The sequence below is a fragment of the Myotis myotis genome, unplaced genomic scaffold (genome assembly GCF_014108235.1).
Source record: "Myotis myotis isolate mMyoMyo1 unplaced genomic scaffold, mMyoMyo1.p scaffold_m19_p_3, whole genome shotgun sequence".
Lineage (NCBI taxonomy): Eukaryota > Metazoa > Chordata > Mammalia > Chiroptera > Vespertilionidae > Myotis > Myotis myotis.
This window is the reverse complement of record NW_023416335.1, coordinates 118988903-119008928: the sequence shown is the minus strand read 5'-3', so window position 1 is coordinate 119008928 and position 20026 is coordinate 118988903. Positions and strand designations below refer to the sequence as shown.

Here is a 20026-nt window from a genome sequence, read left to right as displayed (position 1 = left end):
GACAGTGAGCACAGCAGGAAGGAAAGAAAAAGACAAGGTTGAGAAGAATCACAAAAGAGATGTGGCTTTTAGGATCCTGTCACCTACATTTGCAGTGATGTGATATGGCCGCATTAACTTATGCAGCTCAGAACTGTGACTGTGAGAATGATTTCTAGGTTTTACAAAATTACAAGGAGAAAAGCTCACGAGCAGGATATTTGCTTATTTTAAAAATCTGACCTATTAGTACGCATCTGGGTATTCACCATGCTTCGGGCCTTTGTTCAGCCTGCTACGCCTGCATACCAGCCGCTTCCCAGTCACCCGTCTGCTGAAACAGAGGTGAAGTTTAAGGGCACTTTGGTGCATGAAGCTCAACTCAACTGTTTTTACAGCCCTCCTGGAGGTAAGAAACCCAAAAGCGGAGTAAAGAATAGAAAGAACATGTTGAAATGTACTCTAAAGTACTTTAATGATGCTAGAATGTGTGACTCCCCCACTCTAAGGACTCATCTTTTTGGCAGTCCTCTTCATATTTAATACAGGATCTTTAACAGAACAGTTGTGAAATTGTGCCTAAAATTGCACTGCCCTGGTTTATGTCATGATTTGGAAATTCTCAGTTGGATAAAAGAAAAGCAGTGTTCGGGGCAACAGGCAATGCAACATTGCCTCTACTTATCTGCTAAAACACCAATCTTCTACTTGCCTTTTAATTCTGCAAGAAAGATTAAGGAAAGCAAAATTTCCATATTAGATTTCATGTTTGATGAGAGTAAGCTGATTATTTCATAATGATATTTTCTTCTTTTTTAATTTCTTCAGCAGAAAAATCTAAAGCTGATCAAATCTAAGAGGCTACTTCAGAGGTCATTAGAGGCAATATCAAATATCCTTAAATGCACATCCATTTAGAACCCCTTTTGCTTATTAACATGACGCATTACTTCATTCTGGATGCTCTTTAGGGATTTACTTCATTTAGTTTATGTTCCTAATAAATATTTCTATACAATCTGTTCTGTTAAGACATTTATCATTTGTTTTATATTTTATCCCAAATATATTTACATTCCAAATCACAAATGGTAGCTTACAACCTTTTAACAAGGATTCATGCTAATATTTGTGCAAGTTTAAAATACGGCATATTTCCAAATAGGTAGTAAGTAGATAATAAATAATTATCTACTATAGGTAAGGTTTAAACAGACAGAGTAAGAATATCTTATGTGGTAATGCTCTTCTCTCTCTCTAAATTGCAAATTTCTCTCAAAATGATAGGAAAATATATTTTTCTTGATCAGTATATAGCAAGAAGTCATTTAAATTCTCTTTTTACTAAGAAAGTCATGAAAAGCTGACATTGTAAATTATACAGATCTCTTCTGGGCACTTAGAGATAAACCACAATTTTAAAAAATTCCTTCAAACCCCGTTCCTTTCATGAAGTCTTTCTCAAATGAGTGGACTGATAATCCCAATGTAAGGACCAAGAACTTCTCATCATGTATTTGGTGGAAACAATATATCTTGATTCACTGTACCATTTACCAGGTTTTTATAAGTTTAACTACATTGATGACTTGTTACTGGCATCTGGTAGTTAGCCCACACACTCAGCTATTACCCTTCTGAAAGATTGCAAGATAGTTAACAAATTAGAAAATTAGAACTATGAAACTTTAGAGTTGGAAGTAAGCTAAGAAGTGTGCAGTTCAATCATCTATTTCGCTAATGAGTAATATATGGTCTAACAAGGCTAAATGACTTAGCCAAAGTCATTTTTCTTGGTTCAATCTGTTTTCTCTAAAATATGCCCTTTCCCATTCTTACAAATGAAATGAAAAAGTATTAAAACAATTTTTATGTTTGATTGATTTGTAGGCTTGGTTATGTGAGTTTATGTGGACTTTCAAAAGAAAAAAAGGAAAGATGGAAGGAAGGGAGAAAGGGAGGAATGTTGAGAGGAGGAAAGAGAGAGGAAAGAAAGAAAAGGGAATTGAAATTTCTAGTACTGGCTGTATTTTTATGGCAGTAAATGCTCGAACAACAATCATGTTGCCCGGGTACTACATGCACAGATGGAAAACATAGGCTGTGTTTGGCTGCTCTGTACTTCTTCCCCATTTGGAATGCTTTTCACTAAAAATGTTTACTTCGGCAGGTTCTTTAATGCCTTTAAAATAATGTTCTTTCATTCACCTCTGCCTTAGCTTTACTGACCAAACACGGGCACAATCTTATAAAACAAAATTTTAGCTGGCCTCTGAGAGTCTACATAACACTGTTATCTTTGGCTCTTGGTCTGGTTCTTTTCATATGACATAGTTTTACTGCACCTCACAAATCAGTGATCCCATGATCTCAGAATATTGGAAGGTTTACAGTAGATGAAACTTCTTTTATGGGTGACTAATGTTCATGAAAATTTTGGGGGAAACAGTAGAAAACCTAAACAAATACTGTGATGTAAAACAACCTTCCCTTTCTAAATAAATTACCTTCATTAGAAAGTTAATGTCATAAAAACAATAACAAAAAATAACCTCTCAATTAAAGCATTATACTAATTTGGATTAAATTAATATGTATCTCAAACTGTAAATGAGAATTTATTATCTTCAAGGAAAAGATAGATTTGTCTTTTTCAAAGTTTTCTTTTACAACAAATGCATATTATGTCATTAGACCTTCTGAATCTCCACAGAGGTCATTATCCTCCCAAAGTGGGAATCTTGAGGTCTGCTACTACCTACTCTCAGGTTCATGAAAGGTCAAATGGAATCTTCCTCATTAATACTAACTTCCTAATTTGATTTATTTTATGAAAAGTTCCTTTAATCTAAGAAATTTAACAGACTAAATAAACATTTTAAAAAATTAGGAAGCAGAAAAAGCCACAGGTAATAATAAATATAAATAAGAACTAGAGGCCCGGTGCACAAAATTCGTGCACTTGGGGTGGGGGGTGTCCCTCAGCCTGGCCTGCGTCCTCTAGCATTCCGGGAGCCCTGGGAGGATGTCCGACTGATGGCTGAGTGGGCCTAAGCTGTCAGTCGGACATCCTTAGCATTGTCACGAGGCGGGAGAGGCTCCCACCACTGCCGCTGTGCTCGCCAGCCATGAACCCAGCTTCTGGCTGAGCAGTGCTCCCCCTGTGGGAGCACACTGACCACCAGGGGGAAGCTCCTGCGTTGAGTGTCTGCCCCCAGTGGTCAGTGCACATCATAGTGACCCATCATTCCACCATTCGGTCATTTGCATATTAGCCTTTTATTATGTAGGATACACTATAGATGAGGCCCCCTAGAACCATAAGAAATGCAAAAAATTCACTGTTAACTCATTCTCGAATTGCCCCCACTTAAAGTCAAATTGCTCCCCCTGTGGGACGTGTGCTGCACCTTGGGAACCACCGTGCTTGACACTTTTCCTCTCTGAGCTTCATTCTGAATACATTCGCATTTACCATGGGAATTGTAATCTCTTCTCCGCCTACCTCACTGGGTTGTCATGAGGAGGTTCTGACCTAATAAACCTAGAAAAGTTTCATCAAGTAAGTGATCTAAACGGGAAGGGATTGTTATTTTTAAGCCCATAGGTACCCTCCCAGGTAGCAGGTGCTGATTAGGGGAGGAGGGCATGATTGTTTCCTGGGACTGTAGCTATGGAAGCTTTGCAGAGGGTTCCGCAGGCCTCAGAGTGGGGGAGGGGGGGGTGGGGGGGCTCTGGCCAGCAGCCCTATAGCGGTGGTCGTCCCTGGAGGCGCTGGCGGGGGTAGGGAGTTAGAGGGGCACTAGGGGGGCAGTGAGGCTGAAGGGGGAGTAACTGTCAAACTTTCCTGCTTGGCGCCATTCTTTACATTGTGCGTGGCTGTTTCTCAGCTGTACCTGCTCAGGGAGGGGCTCCAATCTCCTGGAGCGGGGTGGGGGCGGGGCCAGGGCGGGGTCAGGAGGGCAGGTTTAGCTGTGCCCCCAGCAAGGTTCAGCACACTTCCACTGAGGAGACAGCGCTGCTGCTGTCAGGGGGTTGGAGGTGGGGTTGGGGGAACAGTCTGACCCTGAGAGGCTGCTCAGGCCTGCCTCCACCCGGGTCTGGAGTTGTAGGAAGGAGAGGTGTGCCCAGTCCAAGCGGAGGGGGCCTGGCAGAGGCAGGCCATGGGTCCCGGGTGCCTCAGGGGCGCTGACGGGTGGTCGCTGGCGTGCTATTGTTGTGGGCGCCCCTGGCAGGGGTGGCAGGGGAAGAGATAGGGAGTCGGAGGTGCGGGCTGCAGCTACCCACGAGGCTGGGTCTTCTCCTTGTCTGGTCAGCCTCCCCGTCCCCCCAGGGGTGCAGGGGCTGGGGTAGGGTGTCCGTCCAACCCCCCCGAGGGTGTGGGGCTGGGGTAGGGTGTCCGTGCAGGGGGTTTGGAAGAGCTCCCCGTGGGCGCTTCCTCTTCCTTCTTGGCAGTAGGGCTCCTGTCAGGTGCTCTCCTCAGACCCCCAGGAACTTGGCTCCAGCTGCCCGCCCCCTGCTGTGCACGCATCAATATGCAAAGTGGTCGTTATGGGGAACAGCATAACGGCAATTAGCATATTACCTCTTTATATGTATAGATGACTTATTTTATTTTGTTGGCCATTTAAATTTATATTTCCATTTTGTTCATAATCTTGGTGATTAATTTCAAAATCTCCTGGGACACAGATAACAACATGGGTTCCCTAAAGTGTCTTCCCCTTTCACTGAGCTCTTACTCAGCCTTAAGGACTCAATCTTTCTCATAATCCGCCAGGATAAATAGTCTCAACTTCTTCTTTGCCCCCAGTTATTTGTACATCCTTTGATTAAAACAAACAAAATGAAATACATGCCATTATTAAGTACTATGCAACCGTTCCCTCTGCTAGACTATGAGCTCTGGGAAGGTAGGATTTGGTTAATACACCCAGCATGACGACTAGCATGAGTACACATTCAACAAATGTTTGCTAAGATGAGCTGAAATCTAAGACTTAAAGATCTTACACCATCGACATTACTTATAATTGCTCATATTAATAGTTCTCACTATCCTGGCTTCATAGAACATCACAGACAAGATGTGCCTAGATCCTCTGTATGGACATTGCACCTCCTACAAGGGTCACAGCAGGGGTGGATTCTCTTCACATCGCCCCTTCTGTTCTCCTACTAACTTCACTCAGAGTTTATTTTGCTTTAAACATTTAATAATTTTAGACATAAGTAGTATTGATGGGAATTTGTCTTTAGGGTATAAGCTCCTTAGAGTGTATATTTCTATTGATCCAGCACTGTGTAGGCAATAATGTACTCATTTTATGTGTATTTATTATACAACAATTTTACCATATACCAGTCTTCCTGATACCTGTCAGGCACTGGCATCTACGAGTTCAAAGAATGCAATCAATCTGCCAAATCACACGCATTGTTTTCAGAGTGTAACTAATAGCACTTTAATCTAGCAGAAAAATAAGATATTCATATTCCAGTCATGTCTCACAGTAGTAATCTAAAGCTTACATTTTCAAGTACATAAATTATCTTAAAAATATTCTATTTATGTGCAATGTCAGTTATTCCAAGAACGCATTGAAAATGTACTATTTTATGTAAATCTCAATGTAGCAAAATGAGTCCAATAGCATATAAACTACAGTTTGTGAGAAAGATATGTTTAAGGTAAATATACAATAGAATATTTCTATAGGTCAAAATTTGTTCTGCAACAAACTTCCTCATATTTGTATCAGATTATTTAATCAAGGGTTTAATAATTATAAGAAAAGCTTTGCTCCAAAATACCCTAACTATAAAACATAAATGATCACTAAAAATTTTCTAAGATTTTACATAGTAGTGTTCTAGCAAAAGGAGACTAACAATACTTCTTAATTGAAGAAAAGTGAGCCAGAGTTTCTGTCTTCTTTTCATTTTGACCTTAATCTATAATTATGAATATAATAGATACCACTTTTGCACAGTCCTTTATGTTATAAACAGTTAAATCATGTTTGGGTTCTACTATTAAATAAAAGCTCTAAGGTTGTATGTAGGATAATTCTAACACCAATTCTTAACTAAAATTATTTTCTTTCTCCAAAAATACCCCTAAGAGCATGAAAAAAAAATTATAATTTTTCCTTCTGTGGGTTAAGAAGTAAATTAACTCAAAAGTTTCAATTTGATTACTTAAAACTATTTTCTAAGTGATTTTTGGACAAAAGTCAGTAATATAAAAAATAGACTCTAAAAGAACAGACATGAACAGTCAATGTAGCCAAAATGAGCACTTACTATATGCAAAGCACTGCGTTAGGGTAGGAAAACTAAAAGGTCCTTCACTATTAATCATTAATCCAGCTTTTCTCTGCCAAAATGTAGACTTCTACCATGCCAAACTGGGTTCTCAAAAACAAAATAGGAAATACACTCCAAGCCACAAATTACTCTCTGTATGTTACTCTCACATAGTATCTGTACATCACCAACGGTATATGACTTTGCCACATGGGTTCTTCCTCATCTAAGCATGCCAGATTGTTAATTTCAGAGATGTATACACATTTTCCCATTAAATTCATGTGAAGATCCTATATACAGTGAGCCCCTAATCATAAGTTATGGAAGTGTAGAGACTGTGTAAATTAGATAAGTATTGTTTACCCGTATTGTATGTGTTTTAAGGAGCTACCAAGTATCACAACTCAACACATGGTAAAACAAAGACATAAAACCCAAAAGTACCACAGGATTCAAAAGTGACATTTTGCCTTACACGATGCTTTTCAGAGCCATCTTTAAATGATAGAATGCCAGTTCCTATGTAAACAGTATTCTTTAGAGCAGGGGTCCTCAAACTGCGGCCCGCTGAAAACACTTATCCGGCCCGCCGGGTGTTTTTGCCGCCGCTGCCTGTTGCTTAGCAGCCGACTAGTTTTTTTTTAAACTATAGTCCGGCCCTCCAACGGTCTGAGGGACAGTGAACTGGCCCCCTGTTTAAAAAGTTTGAGGACCCCTGCTTTAGAATTTAGATCTCTTCCTTTCCATACAAGTGGGTAATGATAGAGAGAACAAAAAAGTAATTCTGGGTTTAAGGTCAGAGTGACAAGTTTCATCACTCAAGTCATGGGAGATGTGTAACCCTTAACCATATTAAAACACATTAGCTCTCAGAGCAATGGCACATAATAAATAGATCCATTTTTTTCAGTTAGAATGACAATGGAGGCTTATAGGCACAGAATGACCACGCTATAGTATTTTAATTTTAGTGGCTTCTTTCTTTTTCCCTAAGAAGCATAGACTTAGCTGGTTGAAAGAGTCTTTGAAGGTTATCTAGTGCAACCAACAACCCTCTCACAGTAAAAAAGCCTAAAGATTGTATAGGTTACCCAGTCTGATTAAATATGAAATATCAGATTCCTTGTCTCCCATTCCATACTGCACATGGTTTGAATGAGTTTACTTTAAATGATATTCTATTGTTATTCCTGCAAATACTAAATTCTGCCTGGTAAAAATGTCAAATATTTTCAGCCATATAATTACTTTAAAGATATTTCTTGACTCTAGAGGGCTTCAGGAGTTCAATAAAATATCTAAAAATGTATGCAGAATGGTGTGTATATATGCGAAAAGATGTTCTCTTGGAAGTCTGGAAGTACAAAGCATAGAGCCCTGGAACAATGCCTAGTATGGAAAACATTTGAGGGAGGCAGGCAGGAATGAAGGAAATTCATTTGATTCTCAATGGGATTTGTGACTCAAAGAAAATTAACTACTATTTAAGGCTATCAATATACCAATAAATATCTTAAAATAGAAAAACAAACTCTCAATTATCTGTAGGCAGATAATGTAGCTTTCATTCTCTTAGTAATAAATTTACACATCATTCACTTTTAACCTTTCAAGTTGCTTTTGTAATAATTGCCTGAGCTGATTCCAAGGTTAAGAAAACAAGGTCTCGAGGTCTTAGAATTTGTTAAGTTGGAAGACCTTTTATTCCTCACATGGCCTAGAGCCTAGGAGAGGCTTGCAAAGCATAGGCCCCTTAGCATCTTCAGCCATGGAAAGGGCAAAGCACACAGCTCAGCTTCCCTTACTGCTTTGTATTCGCTGAGAGGTAGGATTTTCCATCTCTGCTGCCAAGTGAGAATAGGGGAGAATTTTGAAAAACTGGACAACTTTGTGGCTCTTTCTCAATCACCCCAAGCAGAGTACCTTCAAAATTGGACAAAACATCGGACATATCTATAATAATAAAAGCATAATATGCAAATCGACCAATCAAACAGCAGAAAGACCATCCGGATGACCTTCCAGACAACCATGCTATGACACGCAATGGCCTCAGGCCAACCAAGGCGGGTGCGATGCAATTGGTCGAGGGGGCCCCGCCATCATCCCAAGATCACTCTGCAGAGGGAGGCCCAGGTCACCCTCTGCGGGGTGATCGATGGGGGGGCTCCACAATTGATTGCTCCAAAGAGGGAGGTCCAAGCCACCGGCCGGTAGGACAATTGATCGGGGCAGGGTGGGGGAGCTACATGATCGCTCCAAAGAGGGAGGCCCAGACCAGCCAAGCAATCACACCCCATGCCTGTCACCCACAGAGGGAGGCGACCGGTGGCAGGAGAGGTGTGGGCAGCGCCCCACACATGGCAAGCAGTGGCAGTGGCGGGGGCGGCAGCCGGGGTAAGGAAAGCCCCAATAGACCCTGATTGCTGGCCAGGCCTAGGGATCCAACCCAAGGGGTCCCGGATTGCAAGAGGGTGCAGGCCAGGCTGAGGGACACCCCCCTTTCCGTGCATGATTTTGTGCACTGGGCCTCTAGTATACACATATAATACTTCTAGAATTAATATAAATAATTTGAGAATTACTTTAAGTACCTTGTATGTATCTATTTCTTATCCAGATCTGTTTGCATTCTGTGTTTATTTGGTACCACAGAATACAAATAAGATATAAAATGTAGTCTCTGTCCACACAGGGTCCGTAATTCCCTCATGCCACTGCTTTCTCAACTAATTAATGGTGATATAATGGCAGAGCAAACATTTCACAAAATGCATTCTTAGAGAGCAATGTTGCTTCCAAATTAGGACTATCTGTGTTTGCAGTTTTGACTCTCTGCTATTATTTATCATGGTATATATAGGAACATTTCAATTGGCGCTTTGGAATAAATTAAAGTTACAGCTTATAATGTGTTCTATAATAGCCATCAAGAAAAGACCGATAATTCTATTTTAAAATCTAATTAGTTGTTTACCATATATTTTGTTCTAGGGAAAGAACTGCAGAATAGATGTTAAGGATTATCTCTCCTAGAAAACTCACTTTAAAAAAATTGACCCTTGAGAAGGAAGCAGAGTTAATTTCTTCTACTCAGGAAAAAGATTAAGTGGTACAGGTTTTCATATTTTCAGCAACAAGAAATCTTTTTCCTCTGACCATATGGAGAGAGCAGACGTCCCAAGCCAGAGGAAGGGTGCACAGGCTTTCTAATAATCTGGAACTAAGTTAAACTATTCCCATCACCTGAAATTACTTAAAACTTTCAGTTGAAGTTATTACATGAAAGCCTTTGGTGTCATGTTGGTTTAAAGTCCTGAAGATGTATTTTAGAATAAGGATGGCTGTATTTCCAGATTGAGAAAGCCAAGATACAAACTTGAGAAGAGTTGGTGTAACAGTCTAATAAACTTAGAAGAAGAAATAAAGGTTAGATGAAACAGTGGTTAATAAACGTCAGGGCCTTGGCCGGCCCTCTCAGCCCCTCGCAGCCTCAGCCGGCCCTCACAGCCCCGCCTTCATCCAGAAGGTCATCCAGATGGTCGTTCTGCTGTTCAGTCTAATTAGCATATTAGCTCTTTATTATATAGGATAGGTCCCTTTATGCTCCCATTTATGTTGTAATTGTCACATGTATTACATCTACATACATTAAACCCCTCCTGATATTACTTTTGCTCTCAACAGTCATATGTATTTTTAAAAACTTGAGAAAAGAAAAAAAGTAAATCTAGTCTATTTACCCATATTTTTACTATTCCTGTTGCTATTTATTCTGCAGCTCCCATTTTCCCTTTAATATTTCTCTTCAGTCTGAAGAACTTCTTTTAGCATTTATTTTAGAGCAGGTCTACTGATAAAGAATTCTTTCAATATTCTTTTATCCAACAATATCTTTATTTCACCTTCATTCTTGAGGGATAGTTTCACTGGAGATAAGAGTTCTAACTTGACAGTTCTTTTATTTCAGCACTTTAAAATGTCCCTCCACTGTCTCCCAGACTTCATGCTTTCTGAAGAGAAATCTGTAGTCATTCAAAATATTGTTCCCCTATATGTAATGTATTGTTTTTCTCTGGTTGCCTTTAAGGTTTTTTAAAAATCTGGTTTTCAGCAGTTTGATTATGATGTTTATGGGCATGGCTTTCTTTGTGTTTATCCTCTTTGTGGTTTACTGAGTTTTTAAATCTATATAGTTGTCTAATCAAATTTGAAAGTTGTAAACCATATTTCTTCAAATATTTTTTTCTAAACCAGTCTTTTTCTCCTTTTATGGGACTTCAATGACACAAATTCAGACCTGATATTGCCCTGAAGGTTTCTGAAGCCCAGGGGTTTGTGTATTTTGTTGAGTTTTTCATTATTAAATTTACATTCATTATTTTGTATTTAGTTTTATGAGTACAGCATAGTGATTAGGCAATCATATACTTTACAAAATGGTCACTCTTATATTTCAAGTATTCACCTGGCACCGTACATAGTTATTAAAATACTGACTATATTCCCTATGTTGTACTTTACATCCCCATAAGTCTTCTGTAACTACCTCTTAATTCCTTCACATTTTCACCCAGCCCTCCTCCAACTCCCCCTTCCTCTGGCCACCTATGAGTCTGTTTCTAGTTTGTTTATTTTATTGCTCAGATTCCACCTATATGTGAAATCATATGGTATTTGTCTTTCTCTGTCAAACTTAATTCACTTAGCATAATACTCTCCAGGTCTACCCATGCTATTACAAATGGTAAGATTTTATTCTTTTTTATGGATGAGTAATATTCCATCGTATATATGTACCACAACTTTTTATCTATTTGTCTATTGATGCGCACTTAGGTTGCTTCAATATCTTGGCTGTCCTGGGTCTTTTTGTTTCTTAATATTTTTCCTCTATATTCTTGATAATTTTTACTGATCTTTTAGTTTACTGATCTTTCTCTGTCATCTCTATTCTGTGAGTCAGGCCATCCATTGAATACTGTATTATTTTAGTTCCACAATTTTCCTCTGATTCTTTTTTATACCTATATTTTCTGAAAATTTATATCTTTCCATACATTCCAAGAATATTCAGTTTTACCCCTGACAGTATGGCTCAGTTGGTTGGAGCATTGTCCCATACACCAAAAGATGGTGGAGACATACCCAGTTTGAGGGTTTGATCCCCAATAGGGCAATCAATGTTTCTCTCTCTCTCTAAAATAAAATAAGAAGAGTATTCAGTTTTACCTCATCGGGTGTAGTAATAAAAGTTGTCTTAAAGCCATGGTCTTATAATTACATCTAAATCATCTCAGGGTGGCCATCTGTTGACATTTTTCCTTTGAGATTTGTCATATTTTTCTGGTTCTTTTTATCAGTAATTTTGGATTGTTTCTTGGACATTTTGATAATATTGTGAGACTTTTGAGTCCTTTTAAAACTTTCCAGAGAATGCTGATTTTTTGTTTGAGAATGCAATCAATTTGGTTATGTATAGACAAGAAGTTTTGTCTTGCCTTTTGTGTGCAATGGCTTACATGTCAGATTCATTTTCAGAGTTGTGTCTGGAACTTGGATGGTGGTTTATATTGTAGGTTAGTTTTCAACGTCTTTCCTATGTTTCTTTGGCTCTATTACATGTATATGAAGCTCACAAGTGAGACTAGGACTTTTGTCAGTTTATGTACAGAATCAGGGAATCTCCTTATCCAGCTCTCTCCTCTAATCTCCCTAACACTCTATCAGGGACCTATAGCCAGAAAGTCAGAGTTTCTTTTAGAGTGTTAACTTCTCACACTGTCAGACAGATTGCATAGCTTGGGATGCCCACAAGGTGAAGCAAAACAAAGATGAAATATATGTAATTGGATTTCCCCCAAACTCTTCAGACCACAAGGGCCCTTGTTTAAGTTCCTCTGGTAGTGACAGGTTGTTTCCTGGGACCTTCATGTGCGTGTACCTCCACCATCACCAACACAGTGGTAGTTTAGCTGCAACTGGCTTCAGAGTAGGGCTAGGAGAGAAAAAAAAAAGGGAAGAGGGAACAATTCTCTCCACACTTTGTAACTCATGGGAGTTGATTTCTCTAGTCCCCAGACTAGGAAGTGGGGCTTCTCTTGTTTTTGTTCTTGTCCACAATTCTGTGACTTGGCCCACTCTTGAGTCAAAGCCAGGAGATAAAGAAGTAAAGAATAAAATCAGGAAACTCACCACCATACTGGTTGTTCTTCAGGTTTTTACTTCCCTTCCCAATATGCCTGTTATTGCTTATTTTCAGAATCCTCAATTAGGATTTTTCTTGGGGGAGGGGTGTATTCTGCCTAGAACTTTTAGTTATAACCAGTGGGATAGATATGTTATAGTGAACTTTCTCTATCTTGGCTGGTGTCAGAAGCTTAATGTCTTTTTATTATGAGGAGTTGTGAAATGCTCCAAGTAATATGTAATGAAAGCCTGAACCGGAATGGAGGTGGGAATAAAGAGGAGAGCAATACAGAACTGCAGAACCAATATAGAACCAAGGCTTAGCAACAGACTGTGAAGGCTTCAAAGTTTACTTTACTATGACCATGTGCTAACATATAATTTATAGGAACATCTAGCTTTATAAATGACCTGTTACTATAAATGGGCACTAGAAGTCCTCTGCCCTGCTGCTAAGGATGTTATACTTTTGGGGATCTACACAAGTTTTACTCTTGAATGAATTTTCCTATAGAAATAATGCTATACACACTAGTGCTACCAGTATATTTCATAGGTACGTCATTATGTTAGTGTGTTACTTTTTGGTAGGTATACAATGGGCTAGAAAGGCTCTTATGAGGAGTTGACTTAAAAATCTAACCACCAATTAAAACATTGCTTTTATGAATGCATTGATATCAATTATATTTTTAATTTTTATCATTATCAAAATAATACACATACATAATTTTAAGTCAAACACTATACAGTTTACAAAAACAGAACTCTTCTCTAGCCATTACATTCATAATTATTGTTCCTCCAAAACAATCTTAATTCTATCCATAACAGTTGTTTCTGCTCTCCATTTATTTCTCATCCAACTTTTCTTCTGACATTTAAATCTCTTTTACTATATAGCATGCATACACTTCTTCTTGATTTTTAAAATCTATTGAGGATTTAGTTCTCTGACAATATACACACTCTCACAAACACACATCCTTCTAGTACAATACAATTTCACATTCAGTGCTTATAATTTAATTAAGTATTATGATCTGCAGAACCATATGGTATACTATGATTATATTTCCTTTTTTTATACAATATTTTGTTTTCCCAGGAATTAAGAACTGCTTCATTTTGTTACTGTTCCTCCCACCCCCTCAGTTTTCAATGTTCCTCTATCATCAAACTTTCTTTAAAAGGAACTGTAAATGTTTCAATAGATTCATACTATCAGTTATAAATTTTTCCTTGGACACCCATCCTGAAGCCGCCTATCCTTTTACTTTTAGGCTGAATGATCTTTACTTTAATCGCATAGGAGTCATTATGGGATTCCTCTTTATCATAGTTCTCAGAATTCCTTTACCTCCATTCTGTGTTTGGATCCCTTTTTCCTTCGATGGCTTGTGCATCAGTCACAGTAGCCCAAGTTATACTGCAATAACAAACAACCCCACAATCTCAATGGCTTACAATGACAAAGGTTTATTTCTCATACATATTACATGTTGATCATGGATTGCTTTTACCTCTGTACCATGCTATTTTCTTTCCAGGCTGACAGAGCAGCCTCTGCCTAGAATATTGTTAGTCATCATAGCAGAAAGAAAAGAGACATGATGAATCATGAGCTAGTTCTTAACGTATGTGCTCATAAGTGACATATATCACTCTTACCCACATTTCATTGGTCAAAGCAATTTATTCATATTTGAGTTCAACAGGTGACCACATAATATCCTTCTGGAGGGGTCAGTGTGGGTGGAGGAGTTGAGGGGGAACGAAAGCATATAATCAAATCTGACATCAACAGAACAGAGATATGATCTTCTGCAAGGAGACAAGTTAATAATTATGAACAATAAAGCTATCATAGCATGTCTTCTTCTCTCTTGTTTACTCAATCTTTTTCATGAAATTCATCCAACACCCTTGTGGGTTTATATCTTTTTTCCCATTTACTGTCATTTCTATAGTTTCAGGAATGTGTTCAATCTGCTGTCTATAACTAAAATACCACCAATCACTTTAAAAGGGAACTTCTAGGCCATGGCTTATTTGAAAGATAAGAACTGTTAGTAACTCTCACTTTCATTCAGTGTACCATTTCCCATTATTTAGCAACTTTCCCCAGATCCTACAAATATCAACAAAGAATTTAAATTGTATTTCTTTTTTAAAAACTACCCAAATAAATTCACTTTAAAACTGAGGAATTTTCTAAAACAGCTTTGATCCTAAATATCTTGAGTTTTGCCTTTTATAATTTGCTCTAAGCTCCAGGCTTATGTCTTCAATTAAATCAAGCAGTTCAAAAGAACTTCTTAGTATAGACAATGATATATTCAAGCTGTTGGCCTAGCTCTGAAATCTACCTGTCATTGCTGTCTGTAACTTATCTTAAATATTATTATACTAGAGGCCTGGTGCATGAAATTCATGCACTGGGGGGTGGGGGAAAAGGGTGTCCCTCAGCCCAGCCTGTGCCCTCTTGCAGTCCGGGAACCCTCGAGAGATGTCCGACAGCTGCGGAGGCAGGAGAAGCTCCCACCACCACCGCTGCACTCCAGCCGTGAGCCCAGCTTCTGGCTGAGCAGCTCACAGTATTGAGCACCTGCCCCCTGGTGGTCAGTGTGCATCATAGTGACCGGTCATTCCGCTGTTCGGTTGATTTGCATATTAGCCTTTTATTATATAGGATATTTGGGAAAATACATTTCTAAAATATATTTCCATATACCAAAATCTTACTTAGATATGAAATGGAAAACATAGTAAAAGGTTACTAAAGGGAATAATATGAAAGAAATGGTCAAGTTCAGCTTTTTGTTATATTTGTTTTTATTTGACAGTCTCCTCTCTAATAACCGGGATAAAATAGATACTCAACTTTTTATAAAAGAAACTTGCTTTTTAAACATTGGAGTGGATAATAAAAAGATTAAGTATTCTGTGAGAAGTAAACCTTGCTCAAATACATCATTCACGTGTTAGTACTTTTTCACTGCTTGGGCCTGGGCTTTGTTTGTTTGTTTGTTTGTTTTATTGGTTTTTAGAGAAAGAGGAAGGGAGACGGAGAAGGGAGAGATATAGAAACATCAATGAAAGAGAAACATTGATTGGCTGCTCCATACACCCCCTACTAAGGATCAACGCCCCAGTCCAGGCATGTGCCCTGACGGAATAAAACCAGCAACCTCCTGGTACATGGGCCAATACTCCAGCACTGAGCCACACTGGCTGGGTGGGCCTGGGCTTTTGAAGTTAGGCTTTCTCAGTTCAATGCTGTTTCCATCTCCAAACAGTCATGGGCCATGATAAATTACTTAATTTCTTTAACCTCAGTTTCTCATTTTTATAAAACAAAAATATTAGCATTTCTAAGAAAAAGTTATGAGAAATTAGAATCTGTGAATATCTGTCAGGCCTGTCACTTCACTGACCCTCAGTTTGCTCATCTGCAAAATGCCAGTGAAAATGTCTACCCTGTAAAGTTATGATTGTAAAATATAGTAAAAGAAATAAAAAAATAATTAGGACATTGCCATTCCATAGAAATGTAAGGTGAACCACACATGGGAACCACATATGTAATTTTAAATAAAAAAAAAAAGCAGGTGAAATTAATTTCAATAACATTTTATTTACCTCAACATATTTAAAGTATTATCATTTCAACAGTTAAATCAGTATAAAATTGAGATTTTTTTTTACATTTTTTTGTATTGTCTTTGAAAATCAATGTGTATTTTACACTCATAGCACCGCTCTATTCAGACTAAGCCACATTTCAAGTATTCAACAGACACATGCAGTTAGACTACCATATTAGCATTGGCCTGGAACAAGGTGAGGCTTAATATATGTTTATTAGATTCAAATAGTATTACCTATCAGATAAATCCTCTGGGACTTAGGAAAGTCAATTTTAAAATCAACCACATTAAAGAGTGGTTGATTCTTATATTTTTGTACCTAATATGTGATACGTAATATTATAAGAACTTAAAATAGTATCTGTATTTACTAGACTAAGTATTTATACAAAGTAAGAGCTACCAAAATGATTACTATAAGTCATTAATATTCATTTATTTTATATTTATTTATATGGCTATTTTATTAGGATTTTAATTATATATTATTTGACATAAAATCTAATAATCTCAAAAAGGAAAATAAAACCTGATGTTACTACACAAACAACTCAAACTACAAGCTAACAAATGATGGAATTACACCTTCCAGCAAAGAAATAGAAATAGGAAATAAAATATTTATCTATTTTACTAAATTTTTCACTCACAGGACCTATCATTAGTAAATCATTAATAGCTTTCATTTTTTTCTCATGAAAATTTACTCATATTCTCTAAATAATAGGACGACCACCTATCATAATAACTTAATTATACATATATAATTACAAGTAAATATAGCAGTAAAAGGATGTTATATTTATTTCAAAACAATTCATTGGAGTTATAACATCAAATATCACTTGTATTACATTCCTTATTAAGATTACACTGAATAGTATATAGTAGGCCAATTCTTATATATTGAGCTCAAAAAGCACGGTGGAAAATGAATGAAAAATATTTAACTGCAAGGTCTTTCTGAAAGTTACCCACAAGCACAGAGCATGTGCATGCACAAACACACATAGATGCTCTTGCAGTTTATATATTTTCCATCAGTATTTCTCTGGGCTGTCCAATAGTCCAACACACGTGGTCAGATAAGACACATGAGTAAAACAAGCAGACTATTGGGTAGGCAATTTCTACCTCATTTCAAATCTGACCAAGACCACATAGTTACCTAAGACTTCAACATTACAAAGTCTTATGAAATTCTTAATGACTAAAATTCTTTGGACTTTGTTATATATTCAAAAGATAGCAATTCTAGACTATTCGTCCTCTCCCCAAAACATAATATCAGAAGGCTCACACACAAAAAAGTTCCACCAGCTGAATCATTCATTCTATGTCCTACAGCACCACCTATGTGCCTCTCTGTAGTCTCCTGACCAATATCTCCTCACCCACCACTGATCAAGCTTAGAATCTCCAATGGGTTCACACTGCAAAGTAGTCTCATTGCAGAAGACAGGGTTTGAATACTTACATCATATAGTCATATTGTTTTCATGTAAACTTTCCCAAGGAAGAAAGTGGGCATGCATTTCCCAAGCTAACCAATCCTGACCCCTAGAATCACTGACACTAAACACAAGCCCAATGACATACACTGTATAATTTTAAATACCTGGTAAAACTGCCAAAATAAAACTACCCATTCATTAAGAAAAACTCACATCTGGCATTTCTGTAGAGTAGGAAAGGGTCCTGGAGCTGGAAATCCAGGTCTTTAGTAATGGGTTCTGTCCTATTTTCCATGCTCAGCCTATTCATAATGGTGAACCCATACTTTGGAGAAGCAGACCTAAGAATCACAAGGGGTGGGGAGGACATCAAAAGACACGTTGTTCAGTATAGTATATTTTTAGTATAACTACATTCCGAATGTGCCTTTGACCTTTTTGTAAGCCTATACAGCTTTGTGCAAGCAGACTGTACACATGTTAAGCAATGATTCTTTACTAGTAGCTAATAGCACTAATATATTAATTTATGTAACACATGCAGCATGACTCTCATTACAAATCCTTTGGTAAAATCAAATTTTACTTATTTAACTATATATATCTTGTTTCCCTATCTAGATTATAAATTCCTTTAAGGAGGAGATGGTAATTACATGATAGTTAATATAGAGTGTATGTCACAATACATGAAGAAAATTTTCACAGAAAATCTTAGTGTTGGTCTGAAATTAAAAGCTGTGAAACTTTTTAAAGAAATGATGCAACTCTGGTCAATAAACTGGTGAGGAAATACAGTATAATTAAAAGTTTATATAATTTAATGTACAAAGCGATCTTTTCTTTAAAGCAAATAGCTTTATAGATAAACTATTATAAAGTTTTTCTCCATAAAAATGTAGCTGTTAGTGACTTTTTATTTTTATTTAATAAACCTTTAGTGCCTACTCTCTGTCAGGCAGAAAAAACCCAAATTATACAGAGTATAAAATCTAATAACTACATTTGCATTTATCTACCCTTGGGTGACAGCTATATAGCAATTCAACTACGCAGCTTCTGTGACAAATGAAACCCCACATGCTTACAAACTGAAAGTGAAAGCAGAATTTATTTATTTACTTTAAACTAGGGCACCAGAGTAACAAACCCACAGAAGTGTTATGAGCAACAAGGTATTTATATTTTAGTTTGATATAAACTTGATATCTGATTTAATACTGATAAAGGCCCTAACTGGCTTGGCTCAGTGGATAGAGCATCGGCCTGCGGACTGAAGAGTCCCAGGTTCGATTCCGGTCAAGGGCATGTACCTTGGTTGCAAGCACATCCCCAGTAGGGGGTGTACAGGAGGCAACTGATCGATGTTTCTCTCTCATTGATGTTTCTAACTCTCTATCCCTCTCCCTTCCTCTCTGTAAAAAATTAATAAAATATATTTAAAAAAAAATACTGGTAAAGAAGTAAAATACAGCTACATTACCACTTACAGCATTTCCTTTTGAGCCCTCCAATTTAAAATTGATGGAAGCCAATCCGTGTCTAATTCACTTTACAGAGAGGTAAAGTGGTATTAGGCATATAATCAAAACCAGACATAATCATGATAATCATTTCAACTTAAATTCTGAGGGAGAATGAAAATTGACTTCCAAAGATCTCTGACAGAGTCTTTTAGAAGTGTTAAGTTCAGAAATCACCAGTGGTTCTCTATGAACTCTATTAAAAAAAGAAAACATGAGAGAAAAAGAAGACAAAAAAAAATTTCAAATAGGATTAGGTATTTTTACACATAAACAGATTTGACTCTTCAAGGATTTCATTAACCTCTCAGTATGGATACAGAGCTAAAGATATCACTGGCAGCTCCATCACCTGTACCCAAAACTCCCTTTTGATCTTTACAAGCTTCCTGTCATCCTCTGCAGAGGAAAGGCCTCAGCATCCCAGAATCTGGCATTGGGGGCTGGGGGGATCTTGGGGAAGACGGCAGGGAAAAGGGACTCCTGTTAATGAGGAGTTATATTTGAGGAAGAGATTAAGATATAAAGATATAAGGAAGGATTTGTTTCTCAATTTAATATTTTCTTTAACTGACAGATCCACTAAGAACTCAAAGTAAATTAAGAAGTGCTTATAATAACAACCCTACATTTGGTTTGGGTACACTAAAAAAAATAACCCTACTAAAAATTCCCAAAATAAAACCATTAATGCATATTAATATATTTTCTTTTACTTCTTTTCAGAAGTAAAATATTTTCAGAAATAAATGAGAATGCATATTGTGTGCTTGGCACAGTAAAGTTCAACCACTTGCTTTTCTTTTCATTCTTCAGAATTCTCAAGAGTAGTCCTTCCTGAACAAGCTCACTTGGTGGTGTGCTCCCATGCTTTTGCAATGTTTTGGAACACAATGTAAACTAATATAGCCAACGGCTC

General features: G+C 37.5%; 2 protein-coding genes across 7 annotated transcripts in view; one reads left to right on the top strand and one right to left on the bottom strand.

Annotated features, from left to right (window-relative positions):
- Positions 1 to 20026, bottom strand: part of DCP1B (decapping mRNA 1B) — a 55817-nt gene that overhangs the window by 28550 nt on the left and 7241 nt on the right. For 3 of the 6 annotated variants that reach the window (XM_036302137.1, XM_036302136.1, XM_036302138.1), the window contains exon 3: positions 17798 to 17925. The exons of 1 other annotated variant lie outside the window; for it this stretch is intronic. In XM_036302137.1, coding sequence (XP_036158030.1) covers positions 17798 to 17925 — 128 coding nt within the window. Of the gene's footprint in view, positions 1 to 13840; positions 13910 to 14155; positions 14293 to 17797; positions 17926 to 20026 lie in introns of those variants that run through there. 2 more of the 6 variants (XM_036302139.1, XM_036302141.1) reach the window with 2 other exon arrangements.
- Positions 299 to 20026, top strand: part of CACNA1C (calcium voltage-gated channel subunit alpha1 C) — a 698738-nt gene continuing 679010 nt past the window's right edge. The window contains exon 1 of the mRNA XM_036302132.1: positions 299 to 388. The gene's annotated coding sequence lies outside the window, so the exon portion shown is untranslated. The remainder of the gene's footprint in view (positions 389 to 20026) is intronic.